The sequence below is a fragment of the Mchenga conophoros genome, linkage group LG7, assembly GCF_057382185.1.
Source record: "Mchenga conophoros isolate Kocher_MC1m ecotype Shallow Benthic linkage group LG7, M_conophoros_male_GT1.1, whole genome shotgun sequence".
Lineage (NCBI taxonomy): Eukaryota > Metazoa > Chordata > Actinopteri > Cichliformes > Cichlidae > Mchenga > Mchenga conophoros.
Window position 1 is genome coordinate 23574137 of NC_140532.1, and position 23702 is coordinate 23597838.

A 23702-nucleotide genomic window follows, 5' to 3' on the forward strand; every position below is an offset into this window, starting at 1 on the left:
AGTAGTAACGTATTATGTTGTGTGATAAAGAGCTGTTACTACTTGCTACTTAGTAAAGCAGAAGTAAAGCATCTCCAATAACTGTTAACTTCACATATCTGTTTAGCAGTTTTTACTTTGAGCTCACAGAGCACTTTGGCTGATTTCTTTAAACAGTAGGGAGCTTTTTTGTGCACATGTCATGTTTTCCACTGGTGTTTCCTCTTTCTGGACATTTACCAGAATGCTGAAATTAACATTAAATATTCAAGTGTGAGCATCGATAATGGATGAGCCCAATGAAAAAAAAGGAAAAAAAAGAAACTCGAAAAAACAAAAACAAATAAGAAAAGAAATCTTGCTCTGTTCATATTTTTAAACCTCTGAGGACCAAATCATCATAAGTGGTAACCATGGTAAGGATGGCCCTCAAAAACTAATGTATTACACATTACTCAGTTCTTTATTTAAAGTAACCTGTCACTCTGTAAAATGACCTGAATTGCACTGCAGCATAATTATCAGTTAACAATAGAAACCTTTTTGGCTTTGCATTAGCATGGTGCCTCTGTAGATGCTTGCAAAGATTCAGTGTTAGCAGAGCTCAGTTTGCACAGTGTCTGTTAACTAATTCTGAAAGCACTGGAAAAAATCCATTACGTTTTACACTACAAAATGAGCAGTGTATTTACATTGGAGCTATAAATGAAGCAGGTTCTAGTCCAGGTAAACTTTGCAACTCTGAAAAGTGCCATCTTGTGGCTGCATTTGCTCAGTGAGTTTTACAATCCTACTGACAAAAACATAAAACATTCTGCTGTATTTCACACAGTTTCTTAAAACTAAGCCAGGGCACTGAAGATTCAAAAGTGCTTTAAATATCACTGATTTATTCTCTTTCCTCAACATCAATGCCGTCTGTTTATTTCTGTAACCCAGTCTAGCTGAGTTCTTGTGATGCAGCCGAGTGGGTCGGTCTAAATCTAGATTAGTGCCTCTAAAGCCTAAGAGGCAAGCAGATCTGATCTGGGACAAACCAACCGCTGTGTGCGCTTAATGTGTGGATGTGCTTTGAGAAGTAGGCCAACATTGAGAGAAGCTGTTACTAGGGAGATCCAGGTTAATATGGACACACATTAAAGATGTATATCTGTCTACAAGGTGTGTGCGCTTCACTTCTCTACTGAATCGTATGCAGCAGGAGCTCTGCTGCTAAAGAAACCCGAGTTGTAGGGGGGATGAAGGGGGACCAGAAACTACAGGTTATTTCCATGTAATGGAAATGCTGAAAAAGAAAAACATTTTTAAAAGGCTGGAACTCGTTTTTAGTATTAATTAAACATGATATTGAAAATGAGTGAAAGTGAGAACTACTTACTTCAGGTAAAATTTTAAAAATTTTTAAAACAGTAAAAATTTACAAAAACAATTTCACCAACCCCAGCATGTTAAAATAAAAAGTCCAACAACAATCTAATATCTGAAAGGTTTTGAGGTAGACAACAAATATTTGGCACAAAGTTAAAAATGATTGTGCTTTATGTAACCGTTTAAAAAGACAAGGAAAAAAAAACAACATCAAAACATCAAGCTTTGTCTACAAAATTTCAATTTATTGTGCGTAAAGCTTCCTTTGTTAAAAAGTAACTAGCCAAATTGTGACTTTTCGGGTTAGATTTCTTGGTACTTTGTGGATAGATTTAACGACAAGAATACATAGCCATCACCACTAATTTTTTTTCAGTGTTTGATTTTACAGCTGACGATGCAACTGGTTGCCGTCGGTGCTACCACTCAGCCTCCTAGCACATATACCCATGGCATCAATTTCAAAATCCTTCGTCACCATGTTCTCGTTTTATTGCATTCACAAGATTTTCAGAAAACTTGATATTTGACCTTGTTGTCAAGGCCACTGGGATTTAATCTTGTCCAACACTTTTAGCAGATGCTCCTATGGTATCAATTTCAAAATCCCATATTCGCAGATTCTCCAGTTATTGCACTTTGCAAATTTGGGTGTCCCCGCCACCCGCCTGCCAGCGGGGTGACAACAATACCCCCATCAGCCTTTTATGGCTAAGGAATAAAACAAAGTTATCAATACCTTACAAAGCTTTATAATGGCAGTATCGCTGGCAGTGATTATGTAAACATCAGTGGCAAATACTCAATGCAATGGAAATATTCTGCTTTTCTTTTTCTTAGTTTGTCATTTGTGATGAATGCAAACAGTAAACATGGCCAAATCTTTAAATAAAAAGACCAGCGTAAAGAACCAGTATAAGATGAATAAGATTTTTTTTTTAACTGCAAATCATAGAAAAATGTCTATTTTACTGCACTTTTTCCAGTTATGATGCAGATGCACAAATGAGCACAAATCAGTTTTTGAGCAGTGGAAACAGGCCTTTTTTTTCCTGAGTATCAACTTGCAAGATTATAAGTCAGATAAAGAGGGTCAGAGGAGCTCACATGATTTCAAATGCAGATTTTAACAGCCAAATATATTAGTTAACAAGAGAGTATTGTGCATAAAAGACCAGGGACCAGGAACACCAGCAGTGCTGCAGTTTTGACACCAAGGACAAAGACTTGCCTGTCCATATGCAAACACAGTGGCATTGTAGCCCTCGAAACAGCCTTCGATCAGCTTCTCTGTGCAGGTACCGTAGATGGTCTCCTGCTGCGAGTCCATGTCAAACACAAAGTCATAGGTGAAGGCCTTGTCTTTCCCCAGGATCACCTGAGGCTCTCCAGGCATCACATACGTACAGATGTGACATCCCTCAATCTTCTCCCTGGCCAGCTGAGGACGAATCCTGCAGAAAATCCAGAAACAGTGATTAGGCTCTGCCAGGTTTCCTTGTTTCTGTGTACAATAGTGCTAAAAGTTCTATATGACTCGGGCAAAATGCTCCTTTCAGTTAATACAAAGAGAAAAAAAAAGCCATCAGAAATGTGAAAGGGATGCATTACATCGTCACACAAATTCTGACCCTAATAGGCAAGGATTCTTTCAGCACCATGTCTCACCTGGGTTGCAGGTCACTGTAATATGACCAATTAGAAAAACATTCATCACAAATCTCCAGAAGGAGAGATGTCTCCAGAAAACCATCTCTCCTTTATGCAGAACCAGCCTCAGGGCAGCCATCTGCCAAGACCACTTGAGGTTGAAGAGAGTAATTAGTTCTGCACTTCTGTATAGGTTAGCACAATCATGCTACACAAGAAAGTAAACAGAAGATCAAAGTGCTGTACAGGGATATTATGGCACCTTCTCATTAACAACACACATCTGCATGACATTAAAAAAAGGCATGCAAAAGCTGTGGTTCAAACTGTTCATCTTAACCAAAATTCATCTTAAATCTGTGCACAAGCCACACGTTGTTCTTTTTCAATAGGTAGATCACAGGGACATAGTGGATTAAACATAATCACATCAGCGATAGATGTGTGGATCTGCAGGGACAGGGTCAACACTCTGGATCCTATTGTGACCCAGTATTTTGATCTGTAAAATATGCCAGCTGGGTAAATCTGTGCTTTAGTGTGTCTGTGTGAGCGCATGACAGAACTGCTGTGGTTTTGGCCAACTGAAATCTGGCAGGGATTAACTAGAGTAATGCGAGTGTGGAGGAGTAAGACAAGGTAGACAGTAGCACTGTGTGTGCTCATTGTGCATTTAAAATGAGCATTTCTTTCTTTGTTGAAAGAACAGTACAGCACACACACCACATATCCACAGAGGGCGTGAATTCAAGGACAAACACAAACGGCAGCACTTATTTAATGGTTGGTCAGTCAGTCAGTTTGGTATGTAGGCAGGCAGGTCGGTTGATTGATAACAGGGCGCTGTTAAAATGCTAAGCAAAGAAGCTATACCGAATGACAGCAACATCAAGAAGAACGAACAGGAGAAGCTCAAGAAATGTCAAGGGCTGAGAGAAGAACTCAAGATGTGGAAGGTGAAGGCAACCGTGGTCCAAGCGGTATTCGGAGCCCTCGGTGCAGTGGAGGACCTGAGCAGGGCAAGTGGCAGTTCTAGGAATCGCAAAGATACTGCACAGGACCCTCAAGCTCCGAGGCCTCTGGTTAGAGGACCCGAGCTTGAAGGATAAAAACCGCCTCGCAGGGCGAGAGAGGAATTTCTCTTTTAAACCATCGTAGTGGGAAACTGTTACTTACAGCCCAACATAGAATAAGTACTGATCTTGACCATCTAATCTTGGAGAAACTTTCTTCCATTGGTTTTGAGACAATTCTAAGAAATAGGGCTATTTTACTGAAAAAATAACTATAATTATGAATTAAAAACAACAACAACCAAGCTTTATTCGTCACATACACAATGATTACACACACATACAACATGCAGTGAAATGTTTTGTGTCCGAGCTGTGGACAGGCTGCAGACGTGGCCACGCCATTCCAGGGTTTGGTTTTTAACATGGGGGTCTAGCCAGGACCCTTACTGGATACTGGGGGGGGGGTCCCCACCCCAAAGGTGTGCAGTCTTACCACTACACTATCCAGCTGCTGAAAATGGCTGGATAAATGATAGATAGATGAAAATAGGATTAAAGACAACCCTCCAAATGTGATCCCTAAATCTGATATGTTTGCCATTTTTCCATTTCAGACAACTTTTTAATGGCTGATAATAAAAATGTAAAAAGAAAAGAAGGTTTAAGGGAAATGCTCTTCAACTGCAAGAGTAAATAAATACATGAGAAATGAAAGTTGAAATGTTTGGCAAACCTGTTTATGTTTCATATATATACACGTTTCACATTATATGAGTAAGGCTCTACCAGACGTCTCCTTTTAACATGCTCATATTTTTCACTAAATAATTTCTGGGCTTATCAGTCAGAATCTGATGTTCTTATGTAAGGTTTCAGCTTCTACAACATAAAAAAACCCAAGTAATTTCAGTCTATGTTCTGCGCATGTTCAATATGGACCAAAAGAGACACTTTTTCCAAGCGGTTCTTTAGACAAATTCTCTTCATGGGTTCAGCTCACGAACAAGCTTGGGAGAAAAGCACCTGACAGCAGGCTTGCCAGTCCTGAGTGGATAAGGGCCTTATTGTGCCTCTGAGTTCAGGGGAAAACAATACTGTGAAGGGACTACAGTGCAACCATTGTGTCCGCCTGTGTGACAGTGGATCCCAGCACTGACACCAACGCCACGGCTGCAGGATAACACGGCCAGATGGAGGCGAGGGAGGAGAGGTAATGTCCTGTAAGAAGGTCATGCAATGTTGGTGAATAATGAACAAAATGGTCACAGATGTGTACACAGGCAAAAGATGCTTCGCTTGCTGGGACGCTTTTTCATTTGACTGTTTTGATTAAAGCTTCTCAGGTTCTCAGATTTCTTACTGCATCAGTTTTCAGGCGACTGATTTTGTTTGTAGCCACAGAATTTTTTTGAGATCCTAGTGCTACGTTATCAGTGCATAGCACTGAAATACATGAAAAAAGACTTCTAAAAAAAATCTGTGAGTACTCTGAATTTCAATAAGCTGCATGAAAAATGCTCCTTCTACAACCCACAGACCAAACAGCGTTTTTGTGGAAGAGTCCACAACAGTCAAGCCTGAGTGTGGTGCCTCAGATCAGTGTCACATTCACCGTTTTGTGACACGTGCCATTGTGTGTCTGCTGAGAGTGCACTGACGTGCAGAGGTATTTTGGGAACACCAAAAAAGCCTCAGCAGACAGTTTTGGCTGCACTTTGTCTTCTCCTCTGGTCACCATTTGACGCAGTAGAGGAGGATCCATTGTACGTCACAAACCCAAGCGGTTAAAACAGAACTGTCATGGATCCACATAGCAGGAGCAGCCGGAACAGTGTGTGGCTTCAGGAGATTATGAGGTTCTGCTTTAACTGCACAGTTTGTCTGCACAGTACGTAGAAAGTAACTGAAATGTAGCCTGAAAGTTGCAAATCCTATTTACTCTACAGATATGTAATTGTCCCAGTTAGCCTAAGTGTAAATATGTTTTTAAAAATCTGCCTCAGAAGAGCAACTGAGATACAGAAGCTGGTGTTGCTGCATGTCATCCATGCTCAAAATACAAACCCTGTGTAAGCAAGAGTGCACCAGCCCGTGCTACCTTTCAGAGTTAAAGCTCGTGCTCTATTGTATTCATGTCATGTTGCTGTCTTAATGCAAAATATGTAATCCTAGTCAGAAAATCGATTAAATTCCGTGTCAAATTTACCGTATTTAACCAATTACATGTTTCCAAGGCCACACGGGGTGGGTGGGGGGTATCTTTGTTGCAGATAATTTAACTCACTAATTGGGTGTGTAATCCTGTCTCTCTGAATACCCTGGGAATCTGATGACATTTCCTAAATTAACTCTGCATTTCATCTGCGCCATCAGGATTTCAGCATTAATATTATACACAGTTATGTTCAATTTTTTTTTCAGAATTATATTCAAACTTGTGTATTAGAACAAATAACTAGCCACCATCTTAGCAATAACAGGTAATTAAAACAAAAAAAGAACTTTTTTGTTGTTTTACTGCTTATAGTCCCAGATATACAGTATATTACTGTGATTGTGCTATTTTTGTGTAGGTGAATTTGACATTAAGAACTTATTAACCTTACTGCTTCAATAGGAGTTAAGAGGGTAGCTCTAGATTGTTTCTCATTAAACGCACTTAATCAAGAGATCAGCAAGTGTGACCTCTTCTGTGAAAGCAGATGTTTTGGCAGTTTGCTCGTGTGGAGCACTCGGTTGCATGTTATCACAAGACACCAGCAATGATCTTAAAGATGTTTCTGTTGCTGCCCATAAATCTGGGAATAGTTATTAAAGCCATTTCCACCAATCTGAAGTCTATTATTCTGCAGCAAGAAAGAGGATTTAAAAGCGGTAAATATTCAGGAGAGGTGTCCCAGGAAAATCATCATAAGCTCAGTGCTCACAGAATGACCAAAAACCCAAGAGCTCCAGATCAGATTCTTCAGACTTCAGTTTAACATTTTAAATGTTAAAGTTGGAGAGAGTACAATTTACGAAAGACTGAACAAGTATTGCTTTTTTGGAAATATTGCTTGGAGAAAAGTCAGCTGCAGTTTGCAAAGTTGCACCTTAAACCCCAAGACTTTTGGAAATTTGTCCTTCGGATAAAAGACACCAAAGTGGAGATGTTTGACCATGATGCACAGCGGGACATTTAGAGAAAACCAAACACAGCACATCAGCACAAACACCTCATACCCACCAACATATCAAGCACAGTGGTAGAAGGGTGATGATTTGAACTTATTTTGTAGTCACATGTCCCCCAATCGTTGCGGTGACCACCAAGGTTTTTCAAAGGTCCAATTAAAAACCCAACTAAACTACTATAGACCTTGAGAGCTGAGCATAAAAGAATGCCTGCAGCTGAGATCTGAAGATATAAAGATGAGTGGCCCAAAAGGCCTCCACAGATAACAGACTGATAGTCTTACAGCAATTTACATCATATTATTGCTGCTAAAGGTCCTGCAAGCTACTGAATCACAGTCTGTATTTAGTTTTTCACACCATGCTTCTGCATTAATTTCTGAGGATATTTAATAGAAAAAAAATGTTGGACTAATAAATATACACTAAGCACTGATTACACATTCATCCTTTAAAAATATACAGGAGCGGGCACTGGTTTGTGGAAGCTGCCATGTCACTCACCTAGACCACTGTCTTGAATACAGTGGCCAGGATGGGGACTGTCATTTTACCTAAACGTGTTTTATGTATGTGGCTTGAGATCAGCCACAAACATAAAAGTATGCCTTATAAGTTATTCTAATTCAAGGATCACATACAAATCACACTCTCTCTGGCAAACAGTTTGATTAAATTCTTAGATCATATGAGTTTATTTGGCAAGTATTAGACTTCAATATGACAGTTGGATCCACCTGAAAGACAGCTTCACTAACGTATACTGAACTGTATGACTGAATGATTACATTTATACTTCCACACATTCACACGCTGCCAGCATTCAGCTATGAATACTGGATCACGCCCAAACCTGCTACCACACCCCGAATCCCTGGAACTGCCACCAAATCACATTTTCACTGCTACTTAATAAATCATTAAAGGTGCTGCATATCACCTTTCTTTAAAAGGAGGGATGGAGTGCATAAATGTGTAATTGTCTGCCTGTGTAGGACTCCACAAAGTCATTTCACTTTCACCAAAACCTTAAGTTTTAATTTTGGCTGTCTGAAAAAAAAAGTTTAAATGAGATAAATGGTATTAAATTCATGCAATTCCTGCACAACTTTATGCAAGGATTAGTGGTCATTTTTTAATGGTCCCATTTCCTTTTAGTAATCTTATTTCTCAAATGCACACTCCATCTTAGTTTTTGAGGAAAAACACAGTAATCCTTAGTAATTCAAACACAGACAAAGGTCAAAGCTAAGATAAAACTAAAACACCCTCACAATGGTTGTTGTAGATGGGTGAGTGAACAGGCCAGAATTTTATATGGAGACTGTCTTTGTCACACACTTTGATTGCTTCAAGCCGCTGCAGGCTGGTGGCTACATGCCTTCTTATGGTTGTAAACAGAGTAATGAAGCACTGGTTAGTTTAACATTGAATTGCTTTGAGACAGTTTTCATTAGCTTCCTTTATCAGCTCTGAAATATCACTCCTGCACCACCAGGGTGGGGTCCACCTTCTCTAAGCAAGCTCAGAACTAGCCAGGCAAGTTGAAAATAACAGGAACACAAATTGAATTCCTTTGAAGCTCTTTGCTGTCATTTAGAAATACACTTGTATGTGTGTAGGCCTTTCTATGACAATAGCAAAAATCACCTGAACCCAAAGATTTAAAGCAAACCAGGTAATTCTCAAAATCTGCAAATACACTACCTTTCATGCATTGTCTTGCTTTAGGTGGAGATGTGTGTAAAGCTCTTTGTTTCGTGCTTGTGCAGATTTATGTTACTTTCCTTCTACTTTATAGAAAAGGGTTTCATGGTGAAGCTCTTACCAAACAAGATATTTTGTACAATTCAAAAAGCCTACCAGCAATTGTAAAGTTCATCAGTTAACCGTTTCTATATTGTGTGTAAACTAAAAGATGATGATGCTGAAAACCTGTGTAGGCCTAACTTTTTGCACATGGACAGCTAAACAAATGAACCAATCCACAATGACGTTGTTATCAATTAAATCTTACCATTTGAGTTGGCTACAAGCATTTTCTCCGTGTAAACATGCTGCATGCTGGCAGAGGTTGCATATTATTACACTTACATGCAAGTAATCAACTCTGCAGTACAGGGATTAAAGCTAAAGCTCTGCTGGTTTGTGCAGGGAAATTGAGAGGCTGACTACATATTTAAAGATATTTTTAACGCAGCTGGAGCAGCAATTATATCTGGCCTTCACCAAAATTAAAAACCTGCGAGAGAGACTTCACTGCAGAAATGAGACATTGGTAGGCAGCAGTGGATGTTACATTCCATCTTTTTCACTTTATGCCTACTGTAGGCATGTTGGCTTACCACCTCAAATGAAGGAGGTGGTAACCAAACAAAGCATTTAAAGAAAACTACCGTAACAATGCACGATAAATGCTTGAAAAAGGTCCTGGGCAGCTTCTATTTGGAGAATCGTTTTAAAGAGTCCCACAGTACAATGAGAAAGTGCATTTTTACCATCAAAAAACTCCAGAAGTGCTTTCATGCTCTGCCCATTCAGCCTGACGGGACCACCTACAGCACCAGACAAAGAGCTGAGAGCAGCATCTACTTTAGACATAATACTAGGCCAGAGAGGAGGGGGAAAAAATAAAAATTTTTATTTATATATATATATATATATATATAAATAAATTTTTGACATCTTACAGCAAGACACAAATCCATCACTAGCAATGTTATATATATATATATATATACATACACACACACACACACACACACACTCACACACACATATACATTCTGGACTACGCATGACAATAAAGGGCTGGTGGGTGGTGGGGGTTGCCATGGTGACCAGTAATAGAGGCAAAGAATTAAAGTCATAATCCGATCACAGCAGGATATAATGCTGGTCTGGTCGACCGAAAGATGCCAGGAGGAGGGGCAACAGAAAGAGACTCAGCATCTCGTGGCAGTCATCAAAGACTTGAGGATGAGGTTAAATTGCTACCGGCCCAAGAAATTAGGCAAGAATATTTTCTCTGTCTACAGTGCTCAAGAAATTTATTAGGCCACCACCAAATATAAGGTTTATGACACAACTGCCCTAATTTAACAGTACTGTTAATTAAAAAAAAAAAAAAAAAAAATTATACATACATACATACCTGTAATTGTTAATCCACCAGTATATGCAAGCTCTTTAAATGGAATTATATTTTTCATACTAAAATATACATTTTTATCTTTAATGCTACCAAATACATTTAAAATGTACTGTTACACTGAAAGGGGTAAAACTAGAAAAGCAAAAAATTATTTTTAGAAAGATATTAAGAAATTACAAATTGGTACATTTGAGTTTTCTTGATTTTGTGACACATTAGTTAAGTCCTATTCATCCTCACCACTGTAGCCCAAGCATGAGAAATACCAGTCTACCGACCACTGGGATCATTTTCCCTATTTCAACTTTTAAAACTCAGCCAAGCCCAAAGTAAGAAAGCATTAATTCCACAAGGAGTTGCTGATGGGAAATTAAGTGTATTTTATTATGGTGTGATGCATGAATTAGCCCAAAGCCAAGTTGAGACAAAAGGCTGGCTTCTGTTTAAATTTACTGGCCTGACTCCTACATTTTATCTAAATATGTTTATGAGGATAAAAACAGAAAATAATAAAATAAGGAATTTTCATTTTTCAAAAAGCGTTACAATTATCGTACTACAGTAGTACGATAATTGTAACGTTTTTTGAAGAGTCCCATGGTGGAGGACTCCCTTGTCCTCCACCATGTTTCCAAAGTCATACCCACACACACTATACAGACATACTATAAAAAAGGCCCAACTATTTCCAATACAATCCACTGTGATGTAGTTCAAACAGGTAAAGTACTACCAGGTTTATCTTAGTACCATGTGCTTCACTGACACTTGCACACATAAAAAAATATTTACAAACTCTACATAAATGTATTCTTATACAGACCGGTTACATATCAGTCAGAGCAAATGAACATTCAATATAACAATTTGAAACAAGTTTTTCACACCTCTACGTACATCTTTTCTAGATTCAGTTTAAGTACTAATAGCTTTGGTAATCAGTAAAACACATTTCTCAATTTAGGAAAGGAAGGAATTTTTACAGATAAATGAAACTTGCCATCACAATAAAATCAGGCATAAGAAACACTTACAGAAGAAAGATTAAATCACAATGTAAGACAATTTTAACAAACACCAAACGCTTAGTATCTGAGCTTTTGATCTCTTCTAATGAAAACAAATTAGTTTCTTCATTTCAATATTTGGTTATTTAGGATCACAGATCTATTCAAAGAGAAGAAAGAGATGCTAATATGCGCACATCTCAATATTTGTTTGATACTGAAATGATCATATGAATTCCAATAAAGAGTAAGTGCACATCCAACTTTTTTCACATTGTTTATTTAGAGGTAGGGCTGCACAAACCCTAAAGGAAGGGCAAGGTTCTCACAACCCGTGGAAAAGCCCTTAATTTTTTCCTAATCACTTCAACATAAACAAAGCTTATTTTGGCAACAGACTTCTCACCTCATGGTGCAACTTAATCCTGGAACAGGTAAAAGAGACTGGGCATGAGAATGATCACACCCCAGCTTCCAGCTTCACAAATCTTTTGCACAAATGCTAAAAACTTTAATAAAAAGATAGAATTGGATTGATTCTGGACTGAAATTATAGATAAATGCACAAACATACACAAACAATGCTTTTGATACCAACTGCTGCAAATGCCATCTTAGGAATAAAAAATATAAAGCTCTTTGCCATAGTGATTCACAAAACATACAACTGATCTAATTTTGAAATGTTTACGATATTTATAATGAAGCTGCTGGCTTGTGTTGATACACTTTTAAGCATGCTGTAAAGCAAGAAAAAACAAATTCACCACATACTTTGCACAAGGTCAGCACTTGCAAAAACAAGGCACACGCCCATGCCTCTGTCGGGGCACATTGACTGGTTTACAGTCTGCGTGACGTGTGAAATCTGACCTTGCCCTGCTCCCAATTTTCCTTTATTATCATGATTCCTCTAATAAGGTTTTGGATATGTGTTGATATTCCACTCATTTTTCAGAAACCGTGCTTATGAAAACAAATGAGGGCATGCCAAATCCCTGTGGCATGCTGATAACAACTTTGCTGCTTCCTGCAGGTCAAGGGTCAGACAGCAGACTGCCCCATCGTAACCAGAGGGAAAGGTTAGGAAACAGAAGGCCTCAGCTAGGGAATTGCAATGGTTAAATATATTGTAAAGTAATTTAACTCTCAGTTCCATCTAACAACCTTTAGACTAATTTCAGTGAATTTCCAGCAAATTTTAGCCAAAGTTAGCCAAAGATTATGGAGAATTATGTTATACACATCACCGGCATCTAGCATAACACAGATTTTCCAAAAACTAATCACTGGTCCAAGGGCCAAGGCACAAAATCTTCAGTCACCTCTCCTCTCTGCTGATACTTTTGAATTGCTCCATTCACACCTACCACGACAGATCTTACTGAAGTGCAAAATGTGTCAAACTATATGTGGTGAGAGCATAGCCAGAGAAATGTTCCCTTTTAATTACTGCTTTAATTAAAAAAAAAAAAAAATGATGGCACAGGAGTAATTTTAAAGCCTCTTCTTCTAATCTGGTTGTCAGGCTTTATTTGTAGATATTCCGGTGTTGCTTTGAATGAGTCATCCTTTTCAGGACTGGAAACACTGACACAACAGACATGCTGAATCTAATACGAGGTGTCTAATTCAATGTGGATCATCACACACAGCAAATAAACTCTGACATCATTAATGTGGGTCTGGTTAAGTAATGACCGCAAACATCTCATAACAGATTCTAAAAAAGATAACTTACAATCAGAAGACGAAATTACGCTAATTAAATATTAAATATGGAATCTAAGGTCCATGCTCCAGAATCCAGGCCCATGTTATTGTTGCCATTGTTTGTACTGACAACATATCAGCATACAGGGAAAGCAGACAAGGATTCTACACATCACATTATTTTAATACGAGTCTGTTAAAACAGGTTTAAACACACAATAATTTTTTTGTATTTTTTGTTAAACAAAAACTTGTGATTAAAAATGTTTTAACCCCCCACCCAAAAAAAAAAAAAAAAAATCTAAAAATTTTAAACTCAAACGTTGAAATGAATGCTACACATGAATTAGAGCCACATAAATTTAAAAAAACAAAACAATTATCACTGCACTCATAATTATGTCAAATATATTAAATGTGTTTCAACAGGAAAATAACAAAAGCATGTACTTTACACTTGTTTTTACTTCACTACAAACATTTTAAATATCTTCAAAAATAAATAAAAACAAAATGAATATTTAAAAAATACAATATAATTCACTCAAAAGTAAAAACTGCCCAGAGAGTAAGCTAACTTGGTGAAAGTTTGTGCTCACAAAGTGCTTGTTTTTTAATGCATGTGTTTTCTGCCCAGTGTTTGCCCCCTTTTTTTATTAATGTGGCTGCAGGTCTATTTCTTTGTTTTCCTATATGCAACTTCCCAAACAACAACAAATAAATATTGCAGACATTGTTAAAAGCCTTTATGAAAACATCTTTGTCTTTTTTGCAGTGCATAGAAGAAAAACAAAAGATATGATTTCGTCCAATTAACCAACAAAATAAGGAGAAAATGTACCCTGAGATAGCACACTCCTCTGTGATAGAGGCAGAGTTAGGCCTAGACTGCAGTGTCACTGAACCATGTGTTGTTGACATAGGAATCTCATTTCTGTGTCAAACATGGGTCAGCGACACAAAGGCTAGCCCTAAAAACTGTGTGTGTTACAGCCAGCCACCATCTGCAGTTTTTAGGCCAGATAGAAGATAACAGGTTAGGTAAACACACCATTCAATACAGAGTGGAAGGCACTTTGACTCTGCACTTAACTATTTACAGCTCTCAAATACAAGACTTTATTTCACAGTGGGTGACCAATCAACACAGAAAGATTTAACAAAGGCATTGTCCACGTTTAGTGTTTAAATCTGCAGCAAAAAAAAGTGAAAGACTAACACCTCATGAATATGCAGATTGAGTCAAACAGCTGCCATATGATGCCAGCAGGTGGTGGAACTTCATTTGCACTTTGGTGCCTTCAGCAGGATTTAATCCAAGGCTGCACTTTAGGTGCAAGACATCTAAACACAGGAGGGGTGTTTGACAAGCAAAGAAGCTGTTTTATTGTTCAAGTAACTGCCTGCTACTCCTCATCCAAATTGAAGATGTGATGCAGAGGTGAGCCACTACTCCTCCAGCAATTAGATATCATAACAGCTAGAATTTCAGTTTTTCAGTTTTTTGTTTTGCATTTTCATCTGCTGATGCATTTTTTTGCGATTAATCAGATAGGATAGGGTAAGGGTACATAATGACATCCTGAAAGGATTTAATGAAAATGTATAAAGCTAACGGTTATTTTTCAACAAATACTCATTCGAGTATCATGTATTTTGCTTCAAAGGCAACTATTTGTGGTATGTACTGGCATAGCTGATGACAGTTTGTTATCAAAATTGCTTCCAGCGAAAATAAAGACTATCCAATCCAAAGCTGAACAACGATTGATAATGTACCTTTGGACCATTGCAACACCCTCATTCCTTTCTTTTTCAGCGATTCTGTTATAGATTTGCTGTGTGTAGGATCACTGTCCTGTTGCATGAGCCAATTCTCATCAATAACTGTCAGTAGTTATAGGTATAAAGCAGAGTTCAGAGACTAAGTGTCCATGTCTAGTGGCTCCAAAACGAGACCAAATTACCACTCCTTCACCACAGACGGTATGAGGTCTTTGATAAGCTAATATGTGTCATGTTTGGCTTTCACCAAATGTGGTATTGTACGTTAAGGGCAAATAACCCTATCTTCAGTTGCAGTGTTGTAACCAAAGATAACACTGCGACCCAAATTCAATGCCATCACATTACTGTGGTGGAATACACAAACCTCACTTTGGTTTAGGTAAAAAAAACAAAAAAAAAAAAAAAACACCCCTGCTAAGCTGACATGTAAAGTGAAGTAAAACTGAAAATCACCATCCTTAATGTCTCTCTAACTATAATATTAAAACATGCGTCACACTTTTTAGATTAGAGAAAAAACAAACAAACATGAAGTGCCAGATGAATGGATTCCAGTGCTAACATAGTCATGGGTCCCTAACGTGGTGACTGCAAGCTAAACATGCATCTTCCATATCAGCACAGCAACATCTATACATTTCAACATAACCTTAAAACAAAATCTGATTCACAAATAAAAACAGATCACTTCATAGAAAAAACATCTGTCCCCATTAACTATAGAGAGTCTCTTGACATAAATAAGGTGGCAGCTTGCTATGCAAACAGAGCTATTTGTGACCGTCTGAGTCCTATTTGTGATTATGCAGGCAGTTGGATGATAGAAGTTAAGTTACATCCACATCCTATTTGTGGCTTCTGTTCTACATTTAGACTTCATTCATTTTTGGCTGAGTCCTTAACTGGACAGATCTGTACAGTGAACAGGAAAAGGCATACATATCAAGCAGTGGTACACTGCTGGTAAAATTAAAGGACTGGGAAAGAAAACTACCTAGGGGGGAAAAAAAAGGAGCAATGCAAAGTGCGCCAGAGCAAGACAGTGCCAACAACTGAGCCAATAACATTTTTCTAAGGGTGTGGTTTGCATGTAAGCTACTCTATGATTACATCCAATTTATTCTGTGTAACCATCTAATTTTTATGCTGTATAATGGAGGAGGAGAAGGAGAATTTGGGAAATCCGGTTCTTGTTTAAAAAAAAAAAACAAAAAAAAAAAACATGTTGACATGTGGTGCATGCAGACTGCACAGCACAAGGCTCTTTGCATCGGTGCAGATGCATCTGGCAGAAATGTGCTGACTCCTGAGGTTGTGATATAGATAACTGAGGTCTTCCAGGAGTGCTGCGGCCAGTCAGGAATCTATTTTGAGGCAAGTTGAGCTTAAGTGTAGGCTATGCTTAGCATAGCCTTGGAATGGAAGAGCCTTCTGTCTAGAAGGAGGTCATGATGGCCAAACACTGGAAGTGTTATCTGGGCTACACTCAAATTAGTGTGATACAGGGCAGTCCGTCACCACGACAAAGTCAGTTACTAAAGATAATTTGACTTCCTGATATTGTGGTCCTGCTGCAGTGAGCATGTAAGGCCTGCTGTGGAACTTTTCCTAACAAATACATAGAGCTATGTATTTTAAGTAAAATGTGCCTTAAAATCTAATTCTATGTCTTCAAACTGCTCGTTTCTCCAACCAAAATCCTAAGATATTCAATTTACAAACTTACAATACAAAACATTTACTGACATTTGTGAAGCTAAAATACTCAAATAGTTTTTTGACACAGCATACCAAATATATCACTTCTAGTTTGGAACTTGCAGAAGGCATTTTGTCATTATTTTTTGACATTATAGTCCTTGGTTAGTATCTACAATCTTAGTGAAGTGCAGCACTTTTAACAGTCTGTTATCACAGCACTTTATCACACAGGATTAAGTGCTTTGTGATAACCTAAATGGCACCACTATAAAGTCATGCAGGCTGTCAGCTCGAGTAATTTTTATACAGTAAGATCATGAAGTACAAATGATGAAGGTCACTTATGTTACATGATAATGAATTGAGTCTATCCAAAGCTTGCCTCTGTCTCTTGTTGGGATCACATACCTCTTCCCATCTAATGCTGCAGGCCAAGTAGGTGTTATTCATAGCGTAACTTGGCCAGTATTTACACATTTTGGCTACTGCTTAAAAAGACAAGAGGCATGTGCAGAGATGTAATACAGTCCTATGAAAGCCTCCATCAAGCCCTTTCTTTAATAAAAGCATTTAAATAGAATGACAATGAAAAAGTGTGCGGAATCCACACAAGGCAAAAGAAGAACTCTTTGATCTAGACAGAGCCAAAAAAGTAAACCAGGTCCTCCAGACGGATATTAATCTCCTACAGTTGTTAATCTCAGCAATAAACACTATTCTTCCCTTGTTTGTGGAATACTGTGTAAATAACAAATTGAATCACATCACTGTACCAAGAAATACTGTTTTCTATGACATGTGCCTGTTGTAAATGTTACTGACATTTTGTGTTTTGTTAAATCAAGTAATATGAAAAGGTTCTTGCTGTATTCCGTTTTCAGTTGAAAGTCAGAAATCCTGAGTCGGAATCTTCCACTGGAATGCCTCCTCAACTCAGATTACCCACCAGACCCCAACTTCACATTCCAACATGGTAGCAGTGCACATAAACAATAGTAAAGCTTTAAATCTTGTAAGATGTAACACCACTATTGTGCATTTACTAATTACTAACCTATACACAGAGCACTGACCTGTGGATGTGCTGCAACTGTGTTTAAGTGAAGGGAAAAAGGTGATTGATGAATTTCTCCCTAGCAAGGTAGAAAACCTGTTTTGGGGGTATTAATACTGTTACTGCAACATGGTCACTTCAGGAGTGATGTCACTTGTATCTCCGACATCCAACTTCTGATGTAAACGGAGTGCAGCAAGAAGTGTGCATCAGGACTGCTTCATTCAGTGATACAGCTCAATATTCGGCTTGCAATGGTTATTCAGCAACAGTAAAATATTGAGGCAAACTTTCATTTTGCCACCATTCTCAGTTTCACAGTCTACTGAATAAGTTGTTTAGTAAAGTCATTTTTAACATTTTTGAAAATGAAAAAAACAACAACAACAACAACAACAACAAGACAAAAAAAATGGCCATGAATAAATATTTCCCTCACACTTCCCTGAAGCCTGAGGCAGTGGCTTCGAATTGCTTTCTCTTTCTGAGTCAGTCTATTAATGCACAAGACAAATATACTGCCACTTTTACTTAAAGTTAAGCTACTATTATAGTTATAGCAGAGGATCAATTCTAGTTTTATATGTATCACAGTTCATACCCTTTTATGATCTTACAAATGGGAGAAATGTAGGTGATACTTTTGGTTTAAAATTTTAATAAACACATTGTCAAACTGGTTTTTAATCATCTGCAGAATAAAATACATAAATTTAATTTCAAGATGAAATTAAAATGTTTGTACAGGCTCCCTCATAAATTTTAAAGTTCAATTTAAAGTTTTAGGTAATAGCTTTCAGAGCTCATCATGGTCAGATGGTTTCCTATTTTTTTTTACTTTTAAATCTGTACGTAATTACAGTGTCTCTGAGGTGAACTGATTAATGCTGTTCATAGAACCTCAGTCCAGGTTAGAGACGGAGGGAAATTGTGCTTTTGAGATTGTAGCTCAAAAGCTATAAAACTTCCATTGGACTTAAGATCTGTACTGATCACCCAGTCCCAGGGTTAACATTTGAAACTTAACCAGCAGTGATGGGTTAAAAAAAAAAAAAGTTACACTGGACAATTTACTAGAATGGGAGAAAAAAAGAACACAGGTAAAGACCAACACACTCTTAAACCCACACTCAAACACATCTAAACGACTGTGGGTCAACAGCTACATCCTGACAGACTCTCACAGTTCAGTGGATGTGAACAAAGCACGAGGTCTGCAGAGGCTTTAAACTGAGGGGCTGTGTTTAGTTGGTGCTGCCATGGGCGACGAACACGAATCTAAATGTCCTGAGCGCCAACTGGTCCTCTGCCAGTAACCTACTGGCCCTGCCCTTGTTACAGTGTCCAAAAACCTGTTAAAACTTCACTCAAAAAATTCATGTCTTTGCACTTCAACTATAAACTTTTGGACAGATAAACCTTTAGCTTTTATGTAGCATACAAAAACACAGAAAATAGGTATGTTAAGGTTAGCCAACTAATGCTTCAGCTAACTGTTTAACAACAGACACAAATTGATATTTTACATGTAGCTACATGCTTTTCCCCCTTTGTTGTTTTTTTTACAATTTTTCGACTGAGCCCTTTTCCCCCCCTCTCCGATGAAAGACACTAATCTCTATTTGCATTGTAAACCTCGGCTCACACAGCTTTTGTCAGCTGAGCTGAAGCCCATTCTGGTCAATAATATAAGATATCTGCTCTAATCATGCAGCTCATTTTAACAAGATTGTTCCACCACAGTTAGTCCTGTCTCTACAGCTGGCTTGTGAGCCACAACCTGAGGCTTAGCCTTACCCACTTATACCAGTTGCTGCATGCCTACACTTGATTACATTAAAGCATGGCTGTAACTTAAGTCTTAAGAGGTTTAGGGACCCATTTAATTTCATTATCGTCATTGTTATGGCCTTCAGCTGAGCATCAGAGACAACAAGTCTTTACAGGGGAAATGAGGAGGTAAATTTCAAGGTGAGATGTGGCATGGCTTTTGATTTTGCAAGCTCCTCCACTTTATGTTATTAAGTGGTTAATGCACAAGCTAAGCTCTTACAGCAGATATAAACAAAGTCAAAGATACTTCTCTCTCACTTTGATCCCCAGTGCTAAGCTGTCAGCACATTAAAAACAATGATTCTGCTACATACACTAATAACAACCACAGCAGGCAGGTTCAGCAAGTCCTCACTGCAAGCCTTTCGGCCCCTCCCATCAATGCACACCTACCATTTAAAACAGACTGTTATGACATAATGGGCTGTTCAAATAAACCAGGTACAGTACAATTAATATAATGTAGTCAGGGAGGGATACGACTGTGCAACTGTTTCACAATACACCCTCTACTGCCACCATTTTTCTGCACGAGTAAACACTGACAAGCAAATGTTCTCGGCTTTGAGTTCCTTTGTAGAAGTCTGACAGAGCAAGATGGCCTTTTTTATATAAACATAAAGTTTTGGCCTTAAACTGTTAAATTACCTTAAGAAGTCCTTTTAGTCCTTAAAACCAACCCTGTATAAAACAGAACCATGAAAACTGTTGGTCTGCAAGATGAGTTCAGCTATTTTTCCATGATGTCTACATATGAGGCGTTTTTGTTGACACACACCTAACCAAATATCCATAGGCTTGTTGGGTTTAGCAGAGAGAAAAAACAAAAACGAAACCGTCATGCCCAATTTGAAGCATCTATGCACATGCATTTGTCACTAGAAAACCCATTACAGATGAAAACTGATCTTCACTAAAACTCTGTGGTAACAGAATTACATTTAGAGGCATCATTATGAGAAAGCTCAATTATGCTTTTCAGGGTACATTTACCAAATAACCAGTCTCACATATGGCAAACTGAAGTACAGTTTACTAAGATCAGAGCTGTAATTTTAGCTGGTGGAACCACAACACAAAGCATTCACCTCTTCCTAAGTGAATGGTTGTCTACACTTTCACTGCAATTTGCATGCTCCTATAGCGACTCTCTCTGACAATGCAAATCATTTTAAAAATACACTTGCATCCAATTTGGACAGGCGTGCGTTTTACTTTCATATGAAACTGGCATATCATAATTCTGCTACCTTACACTCATGTATGAGGTGTGAATCAATATGAATTATTACATTAGACAGGTGATTTTTTGTAATCAGATACGTTGACTTCATGTGTACGCTAATAGGAGAAAGGGTTTTCTATTCTATGTAGACCCCCTCCATTTCATCTTGTGGGGTAATTTATTGTCATCATCAAAGTAGATTATGGTTCGGATAACAATTTGGCAAAAAAAACAGTCGCTACTTTATGATTTGTGATGGTGATAATTAACTGAAAGAGTGTAGGGTGAACAGAAGTTAACCAACTTGCAGAGAAGAATATTAAACACTCTTAAGAGGTAAAATAGTGTTCAGCGGAAAAAAGCTAATCAGATTTAAAAGAAATGCATTATTAAAATTGATTAATGATGACCATTACCTCCACTGACCTTTGACCTAACTGACGCGCACACAACTGACACCACAGTTCGTTCATTCCTAGATGCATATTTCCGGACTTTTGATTTCTTCAGGACTGTTTGGCTATTGCATCACACAGTCTCACAACGTATCACTGTATAACCATACTGTCATTATAGTGGTAGCATTATAGGAGCTGCTCCATTCCTAACCTTACATCCCTGCAAACATCAAAGGTAATCAAAACATTTCTAAAACTCTTAACAAAAACCCAAAGTGCCTGCAGCAAAACAACACTACAAATCACACCACAGAATCGAGACAAACAGCAAAACTTTACAGTAAGGCAGCGCAGGGCCGTTATATTACTTAGTGCAACCAACTGTGCAGCCCCAGAGGGACAAACAGGAAAGCCCCAGCAGAGTAGACTCCAGGTGGGGAGAGACAACTGACCGCATTACAGGCTCCACAGGGGAGAAGTGGCACTCGATCCACTTAGACTGGGACGGCAACATGCTGCTTGTTCTGGGAACTGTTTTGTAATTAACTGGGCAGGTCCAGGCAGTTGCCTGTTTTGCTTTCATCCTTCCATTAAAACCACTAAATGTCTATCTTTGCAAAGGCAAATTTTTCAGGAGTTATTTGGCAACAAATAACAGGCGGTACAAAACAGAACATCTCCAGAATCACTAGTTTCTGTTGGAAAATGTCCTACCATAAAAACTGTGTTCAAAACCAACACTTGAGACCAATTCAACCCCTGTTTTACATGGAGTAGCAACAGCATAAAATAAATTATTCCCCTCATAAATGGGATACTGGGGAATGGTATCCGGAAGCTCAGCACAAACATAATCATCACAAATAATGACGAGGCACTTGTGTGTCTTTAAGGTTGAACAAGGAACACAGGCGAGCAGCTGAATATGAGGATACCAAAAAAAAAAAGAAAAAACAGATATGAGAAACTATACTGCCATTATGAGTCATTTTTATAATTACTATGGATACGGACAGACTGGAGGGGAGAGAAAGAGATTGGTTTCCCCATTATGTCACTGTCAGTGCCACTTCACCATCTGGGTGTGAGCGGCCTTCTTCAGCATGAATACAGCCGCCCACATCAAGTGCATGAAATTAGAGGTGAAGCAGCCTGTCCGTTTGGTGAATTGATTGGAACAGTACTGAATCGCTGAGAGCCGTGACTGAGCTGTCCACTGAATGTCTACAAACAAAGAGCAGGCTTGACAGCGTTATAGGCCCACTGCCCTTTTCCTTGGAACCTGACTGTCAGTGAAGCTCTTCTTTCATCGATCCACTGTCTCTGCAGGAGGCTTTGATGAGACGCCAGACCGTTGGACGAAGACAGGCCGACTGGCTCTCTCCCACCTTCTCCATCTGTTTCCTTTTCTATGATAGAGAGAGCCGCTGCAAAAAGATATCGTCACTCCTCCCAGCATGCACGCTACAGAGGATGGCCCGTGAATGTGTGCGCGCGTGCGCGTACCTGTGCAATGGGCGTGATGCTCTATGTTTGTGAGCCCCCAACACAAAACCTGCTCATTCAAACTGAGGTGAGAAACAATTGCGCCGCAAACATGTCCTGAAAGCCGGTAACAGCAACGTCACGACGCGGAATATTTTCCAGGTCAAAGAGTGTTTGGCGAACACAAGATGATGCTGATGACCTGCAGGTGTTTGCGAGGCCCGCTGCACTGACTGACAGGTGGCACCGGGCAATTAATGTTCCTACGCATTTGGGAGTTAATGGAAACATTTAAATAGTCTTTAGCGCCTTACCTCAATGCCACACGGACAGAGCTTTCATCCTGTCCCGTTGTCATGATTCCTTATGCAACAGCAGGTAGAAGAAAAAATAATAATAATAGTGCGGATTTATCTGCGTTGGCTACTAGCCCCGGCAAAAAAAAGGAGTGCGCACTATACTCCCGCTGGCGAGCGGATCACCTCGACTTCAGCGCCGCCATTAAAAAATAAAAAATAAAACCCACAACAACCTATCTTAACGGTGTTTAAACCATGATATCGGGGAAGAGCCGCGGTGGTGTGCCCGCGTGCTGCGTCTACGTACGCTGCATCTCTGCGCAACTTGGCCCTGATGCTCCGACTCGAGCCCGTCTGCACACTGCCACTCCGGCTGCTGGTGAGCCAATGGCGCGCGCGTATGCGTTCATTGGTTCAAACACACTCGCACATGTGCGCGCGCCCCTCGGTGCCTCGCCTTTCCTCTCTCCGCTCCGTTTAGACACTGGGAGGGATCCGCAGTGCGTCAGCAAGCCACGCCCTCTCCGGGGAGTGAGGCGATAGTAAGAATCACTGTATTATTTTTCCCCCCAGTATATTGGAGGAGTACCAAAATCTGCATTTCCACATTAATAAAAAGCGCTCGTGACACAGTCCAGAATGAATCTGTAGCCCAAAATGTACATTTTCCAGACAGTTATCATCGTTTTATGATAGAAAATGTTGGGACAATATTAATTTAATTTTAAAACTTTTTTTTTCTGTGCGTCTTAGAGAAATCACAGCACCATGAACCGCTTTACAGCATCAGCCATTTGGCTTTCAGGCATGAAGTCATGTCAGCAACGGCAGAGAATCTACCAGCAGCCTTCTGATAGC

The 23702-nt window shown here is 39.0% G+C and overlaps 1 protein-coding gene across 7 annotated transcripts in view; it reads right to left on the bottom strand.

The window, feature by feature from the left end:
* Positions 1–23251, bottom strand: part of kif21a (kinesin family member 21A) — a 57222-nt gene extending 33971 nt beyond the window's left edge. For 4 of the 7 annotated variants that reach the window (XM_085282988.1, XM_085282989.1, XM_085282986.1 and 1 more), the window contains exons 1-2: positions 22860–23249; positions 2579–2801 (exon numbers count right to left, since the gene is read on the bottom strand). In XM_085282988.1, coding sequence (XP_085139114.1) covers positions 2579–2801; positions 22860–22903 — 267 coding nt within the window. In that variant the 5' untranslated portion in view covers positions 22904–23249. Of the gene's footprint in view, positions 1–2578; positions 2802–22859 lie in introns of all 7 variants that reach the window. The other 3 variants (XM_085282985.1, XM_085282984.1, XM_085282983.1) reach the window with 1 other exon arrangement.
* Between the last annotated feature and the right edge of the window lie 451 nt (positions 23252–23702).